This window comes from Helianthus annuus, chromosome 13 (assembly GCF_002127325.2).
Source record: "Helianthus annuus cultivar XRQ/B chromosome 13, HanXRQr2.0-SUNRISE, whole genome shotgun sequence".
NCBI lineage: Eukaryota > Viridiplantae > Streptophyta > Magnoliopsida > Asterales > Asteraceae > Helianthus > Helianthus annuus.
Genome location: NC_035445.2, coordinates 86,366,837 through 86,373,866, shown reverse-complemented (window position 1 = coordinate 86,373,866; position 7,030 = coordinate 86,366,837). Strand labels below are relative to the sequence as shown.

Sequence of the window (7,030 nt, the reverse complement as noted above, 5' to 3'; positions counted from 1 at the left end):
TTTCATTAAAATGTTCTTTTAAACGTTTAACTTTTTATAAAAACATATTTGATTTTAATTCACATTCTTGTAAATCTTATATATCATATGTATATAATAGTATAATAAAAATATATAAAAATAAAGCAAACAACAAAAATAAAAAGGTGTAGGATTCGCAAGTCACATAACATTCCTTGAAAATTTCTTTTTCTTTTTTATATATTTTTTTCTTTTCTTATATATCTTTTTATATGAATATTCTTATAATTTTTTTACATGAATATAGTAACATTTGATTAAGCACATAGAACGAAATATAGTAAGATGAAAACTGTCATTATTATTAAGCTATAGATACAACGCTCATACAACTATACTAGACGAAACAACTTATTCTAGTTTGTCCACAACGCACCATTATAAAGCTAGTTCTTATTGTTAAGAAACTCTTTGAGAATAGCATCACCCATCCCATCTTTAAACGCAAACATGTGTCCTTCACCCGCGACCTCATGATACTTGATCCATCCAAGTTGTCGAGCTATATAACGTTGCAGTGTCACAGGCACCATGAGGTCTTCATCACCCGTCCATAGATGAACAGATCCATTATTGTCTATAAATGGGTTTTCTAGATCCACTGGATCAAATTCCCACTTCCCGAATCCAACATTCAAGTCATGATGGATAGACACCAATTCTCCTTGCTGTCTTGGTTGTAATGCCATCAACTTTCCCTTCAACATATATAAATCTTGAAATAAGTAACAGAATGTATCATAAAAAGATAGTTATGTGATTTTTTTAGTCCATATTGATGCGAACAAGAGAGAGCTAACCAGATTAGGATCCATTGTAGCATATAACTTTGATAGAGTTTCCACGTCCGTGGAAGAATAAACGACAGGTGTTCCAGTTATGATCGAAAAACCAGGAAACCATGTCTGAGTGTTCCACCAATTGGTCAACCATGGTAGATAGTGTGCGACACGCAAAGACCATTGATCTTGTTGAAGTTGCTTAGAATATGCTTCGTTTGTTAAGCTTGAAGGTAGGTTGTGCCACCAGTAATTGACAGCAGGAGAAATAAGAATCGCTCCTGCTAGTCTGTTTATCATGCACATAGAATATAAATAAGAGAACAATTATAATTAGGGGTGTAACGAGTGTTCATAAACCGTCGAAACCAACTAAACCACTCAAATGGAAGAAATCGGCTAGTAATTTGAAATATGTACGGTCCAGTTCATGGTTCATCACTTGAACGATTTGAATTTTCACTACTAGAAAACTGCTACTATTCCCACGTCAATTTTGGTAGAAATAATAGCAGTTTTCTAGTAGTGTTTGGAACAGGACGTTTAACATTCATTGTTATCTTTAGATTAAAATACAAACTTATGCTTTTTTTATTTTTTTAAGTAGATATAAATTTTTTTTGTCTAAAATCGCAAAACTAGCCAAACCCGTGAAAACAGGTAGGTTCGGCCAACCCAACTAACCCATACGGTTCAGTTTGCATTGTCCCAAACTCGTAGTATAATTAAATTTTCGTTAAAACCAACCAAATCAGACCGTTAACACCCAAAATTATAATCAGATTACCCAACAATGATAATGTGATGGTGCTTTAAAAGGTATAAGTGATCACTATCAAGATTTTAACATACCTATGAGGGATATACTTGAGACAAGACCACATAATCTGGCCACCCATAGAGAACCCAGCCACATAAAATTTCGGTCCTAGGTTCAAATGATCCGCAAACTCCTCAATATCCAATGCAAAGCTCTTCACAGTGCGCTTTGGATCCGGATCACTCTCTCCATAACCAGGCCTATCTATCGCAACGATGTATACCCCTAGTTCTTCAACTACGGCCTACACGTTTGGATTCACATTTAGCTAAAAAACAAAGGATTGAAAGAAAACATAATACACGAACCGAAAAACTGAATACACACCCGTGAGGCCGTGAATGCAAAAGGGTTATGGTACTTGCTACAACCGAAGCAATGGACATATATTATTTTAGATTTGGCTACATCTTTAGGGACACCGTATTCTACATAAGACAAATGTCTTCCATCACGAAGCTGTATTCGCGGGGATGTAATCGGAAGGCCCTCTGGAGATCCCAACTTCTTGGGAGGTGTTGGGAGAGCTGTCTGATAAGCCCATGCAGAGAATCCCACAAGTAATACAAGTAGTATTATTTTTATGACTCCTAGAATTGAACCTACACAACAGTTAGAGGCAGTCAAACTACTATGATTCTGTTAACTATATATCTTGGTCAAAATGGATAATTTGGATATTTTCCCTAAATAAATCATAAATGATGGGTTAAGTTATTCTACAAAGGCTTGTAAGAAGTGTAAGAAGGCTTTATAGAGTGACAAGTGTCCAATAACCTAAAACCTAAACCTACTACACCACCACCCAAAACCTACACACCCACCCCCACCCCACCAGCACCCAAAAACCTAAACCCCACAACCCCACCTCCCCCCCCACCCCAAAAAACCTACCCCTACCCCCCCCCTCCCCCTGCCGGAGGGGGGTGGGGGTTTAGGTTTTTGGGTGGTGGTGGGTGTTTATGTTTTTTTTTTTGTAGTGGGTTTATTTTTAGGAGCCTTTGTACACTTCTTATTTTAAGGAGCCTTTGTATTTGATCCTAACCCTATGAATGAAACTGACCGGAGGAGGAATCGGATTTGTTCACCGCTTCCGACATTGTTGGTGCTGTATGCAAGAGAATAATATAAGATTAAAATAACAAGAAAATGAAGTTAATTGTTCTAAAAAGATCTTTCAAATTTGAGACATAGAGTAATCAAATTATTATAAGTATAAGTAATCAAATTTGAGACATAGAGTTAAGAATAATATGTATATGTATGCATGTGTGAATAATAATACTCAAGAATGATGAGAACTCTATACCTGGAAAATAGAGCTGGTATGGCTTTTGAATTTTGATCACTTATGGGTACTATAAATAGTGAAGCTTGGAGGAATGCCGGCATGATTCAGCCTGCTATTAAAATTCAGGTAAACAGTTACATATGCAAAATATATTCCAAGGAATTTATCTAGAACATATTGAATTCAAGTTCATGAGTCGTTTTCTTCTACACAAAACGACATGTTGCGTGCACCATATTGACGGGAATTTGAATTCAAGAGTAAATTACACTCGTGGTATTATGATAATGCAAAATTTCATTTTCCGTATCAATTTTTCAAAAATGGCCTCTTTCGTCTCGACTTTTCTTTTCACTCTTAACGCTAGTGGTTTTTTTTCACTCACTAATGTTAACAAATCCGTTAAATTAGTATGAAATGGCCAATATACCCTTATAATTTAATATTTGGTAATTTAAGGTTTTTAAATATATCTTTTTTTTAAACAAGAGTGTAATGGTCATTGCACACCAATTTAATGGGTTTTTAAAGTCATCTGGTAAAAATGACCAAATTAAAGAGTGGCATATGAATAAACGTTTGGAACAAAAAAGAATATTATCTAAAATGTTTAAACTAAAAGCACTAAATAGATGAGATGTATAATTCACTTGAATATTTTTTTTTAACGGCAAATTTGGATCACTGACGGACCATCGGAGTATCATCGTGTCACCAGCGGAACCACCCGATCATATCCATCTCCACTAGGCATAATGCCTATACACCAATTTAGGAGAAAACCCAATAAATGTGGGAAAACCCCCCTTGTGAGAATCGAACCCAGGACCTATTCACTAGTACATAATTGATCAAAAGATGCTATGGGTGCTCTCAAAAGATGCGGTCCTTCTTTCTAACCGCATCTTATGGGTGTTTTGAAAAAGATTTATGTTTGTTTGAAAAAAAGCATGGGCCAAAAGATGCGGTTCTTGTGTAACCACATCTTATAGATGTTTTAAAAAATATCAAGAGCCAAATGATGCGGTTCTAAAACCGCATCTCTTGATATATAAAAACTAATAATAAAAAATAAGTATTAAGCAAATAATAAAATTGATTAATAAATAAAAACTAATAATAAAAAATAAGTATATACTAATTTTATATGTATGATTGTTTTTTTAATAATACTAAACAACAAAATATTAAAAAGGTTTTCATATATAGTATTCATAATAATAATAATAAACAAATAATTTTCTTAGGATTAAAAAATTACTTTTCTCATGATTACAAATATTTATTTTTTATTGATTTACTGTGTATACATGTACGTACCTATATATTTTTATATGTATTATGTATGTATATATGTATGTGTTAGTGTATGTATATGTGTACTTATCGATGTATCGTTAAATACTACTAAAATAAGGTTTTATTGTTAAATATATTACGATGATGATCACGTGCATGTTGCTTAAACATATAGTGACGATGGTCAATTAAGGTTGTTCATGCTACATTTTTGTCAATGAAGGTTGTTTAGGATGATTAATCGTCCACTAGGAAGACTGATATGTCAATTAGGGATAGTGGTCATCAACTAGGGTTGTTCACGCTCCAGTTTTGTCACTGAAGGGCTTTAAGGATCATCAGTGGTCTACTAAGATGATTGATGGACCAATTAGGCCAATAATGGCAAACTAAGGGTCTGTTTGGTATGGCGTAATGGAATAGATGAGGGAATGGAATGGACGAGGTAATGAAATGAACAAAGGAATGAAATGGATCATTACATTCCATAGTCTTGTTTGGTTACCATGCAGAAAAGGAATAAATCGTTACCTTGTGTTGTTTGGTAGGTAAGAAAAGAGGAATGAATTAAATCGGCGATGGGTGGTGGCGGTGATCGGTGGTGGTGGTAGCGATGGGTGGCGGTGGTCGGTGGTAGCGACGGGGGGTGGCGGTGGTCAGTGGGTGACGGTTGTTAGCGGTGGCGGCGGCGATGGTCGGGGTTGGCGGTGGCGGGTGGCAGCGATGGTCATGGCGACGACGGTGGGTGGTGGTGGTCGACGATTGTGGGTGGTGGTGGTCGATGGTAGCGGGTGGTAGCCGCAGAAGATGGTGGTGGTGGTCGGCGGAGGGTAGCGATAGTGGTCGAGGTGGCGGTGGTCGGCGGTGGCGGGTGGCGGCGATGGTGGTGGCGACGGATGGAGGCGACGACGGCGGGTGGTGGTGTTCGACGGTAGCGGGTGGTGGCATCGGAAGATGGTGGTGGTGGTCGACGGGGGGTGGCGGTAGTGGTCGAGGTATGCGATGGCGGGTGGCAGGGATGGTAGTCAATGGCGGTGGCGACGGGCGGTGGAGGACGGTGGTGCTGGTCGACGGAGGTTGGTGGCGGGTGGTGACGATAGCAAGTGGTGGTGGTGGCAGATGGTGGTGGTTATGAGCGGTGTTTGTGACGTAGGGTGAGAGAGGGAATGAAATGGAAAAAAAAACAAGGGGAGTGGATGAAATGGAATAAGTGATTCCATTACATTGACCAACCAAACACACTTTTATTCATTCTCTCGCAATATTTCATTCCATTCCACCTCCCATTCCTGCATACCAAACACTGCCTAAATTTTTTCATGCTAGAGTAGTGTCAATGAAGCTTGTTTAGGATAATTAATAGTACATTAGGATGACTGGTGGATCAATTAGAACAGTGCTGGTCAACTAGGGTTGTTCATGCTACCATTTTGTTAATGAAGGACGTTTAGGATGATTAGTAGTCCATTAGGATGATTGATTGGTTAACTAGCGCAAAAAGTGGTCAACTAGGGTTGTTCATGTTCCATTAATGTCAACGAGGGGCGTTTAAGATGATCAATGGCCTATTAGGATGATTGATAGACCATTAGGGCAAGTAGTGGTCAACTAGGGTTATTCATGTTGCATTAGTGTCAAGGAAGGTTGTTTATGATGATTAATGGTCCATTAGGATGATTGGTAGATCAATTAGGGACAATGCTGGTCAACTAGGGTTGTTCATGATACATTTTGGTCAATGAAGGAAGTTTAGGATGATTAATGGTCCAATATTAGGCTGATTGATAGGTCAATTAGGGCCACTGGTGGTCAACTAGGGTTGTTCATGTTCCATTATTGTCAACGAAAGGCGTTTAGAATGATCAATGGTCCATTAGGATGGGTGATGGGCCAATTAGGGTTAGTGATGGCCAACTAAAGAAGATAAACAAGAAGATATGAATGAAAAGAAACCTCCATGGATTTTCTATCCATAGAGTTTTTACATCATAGACTCGTGACGATCTGAACTGATCAATACCATTCCAAACTGAATCAATACCCAACGAATGCTTGTGGCAACGTATGGCCGCAACGCAATGCCTGTGGCAACGTACTGCCCATCAAATTCCTATGGCAATGTAAATCAGTCACCGGACAACTAGACGCAGCAAGTATCGTCACCGTCACGCACCGTTTAACACGACAATCATTTTCATCTTCTTCTTCCGCTACTCCCATCCCTGAGCAAAACGAGCCAAAGAGTTATCTCGATTTTCACTAATGCTTCTCGTTAGTTTGTTTTATTTCAATATCTAAGGTTTAGTTTATGATATGTGATGCTGCATATGGACGAGGATTTTTTACCGATTCATGAGAATGAGAATAATTTAATTTTTATTTGTTATCATTTTTGTTAATATTTTTTTTTCCTAATTCAAAGTAAATGTGTGTATATATAATTAGTTATACTCTTTTAATATTAACAATTGTTTCAAGTTTGTGGGTTATTATTCGTTTTCATATGGTTTTAATATTAGTGATACTCAACCACGTATGTTTTCGTTGTTACCTTTTGATGTTCTAAGCTACGACACAAATAACATAACATATGTAGCTATCATTTTTTTATATTACGAATTTATTTATCAATTGTCATGTTATGCGATACGTCTCGACGCAACACACATTTTTTCCACGCCCCTAGTTATAATCTAAATAATATTAATAGAATATAGAAAATTTTGATAGAAAAAAAATAAAAAGTAATAATTAATATTAACAGTTAATATAAAAGTCATATATATATGATAACTTTCTCTTTTACCTGAAAATTTAGAT

The 7,030-nt window shown here is 37.1% G+C and overlaps 2 protein-coding genes across 2 annotated transcripts; one reads left to right on the top strand and one right to left on the bottom strand.

The window, feature by feature from the left end:
• Positions 1-278: 278 nt before the first annotated feature.
• On the bottom strand, positions 279-3,035 carry LOC118485673. The gene is made up of 6 exons (XM_035982036.1): positions 2,930-3,035; positions 2,684-2,728; positions 1,948-2,222; positions 1,653-1,864; positions 822-1,089; positions 279-719 (listed from the first exon to the last, which is right to left on the bottom strand). Exons 2-6 carry the CDS (start codon positions 2,718-2,720, stop codon positions 408-410), a joined length of 1,104 nt encoding a protein of 367 aa, XP_035837929.1. The 5' UTR covers positions 2,721-2,728; positions 2,930-3,035; the 3' UTR covers positions 279-407.
• A 1,956-nt stretch (positions 3,036-4,991) lies between these two features.
• Positions 4,992-5,345, top strand: LOC110901190 (heterogeneous nuclear ribonucleoprotein A1, A2/B1 homolog). The gene has a single exon (XM_022148034.1). The coding sequence runs from the start codon at positions 4,992-4,994 to the stop codon at positions 5,343-5,345; it is 354 nt and encodes a 117-aa protein (XP_022003726.1).
• Positions 5,346-7,030: the final 1,685 nt, after the last annotated feature.

What these genes read in the sequence shown, in the direction of transcription:
- LOC110901190 (XM_022148034.1), top strand. Translation starts at nt 4,992, where the DNA reads ATGGTAGCGGGTGGTAGCCGCAGAAGATGGTGGTGGTGGTCGGCGGAG.
- LOC118485673 (XM_035982036.1), bottom strand. Translation starts at nt 2,720, where the DNA reads ATGTCGGAAGCGGTGAACAAATCCGATTCCTCCTCCG. An exon ending in TTGCATTCACGGCCTCACGG is followed by an intron (nt 1,865 to 1,947) that starts GTGTGTATTCAG and finishes CCAAACGTGTAG; the next exon opens with GCCGTAGTTGAAGAACTAGG. An exon ending in CTACAATGGATCCTAATCTG is followed by an intron (nt 720 to 821) that starts GTTAGCTCTCTC and finishes TATATGTTGAAG; the next exon opens with GGAAAGTTGATGGCATTACA.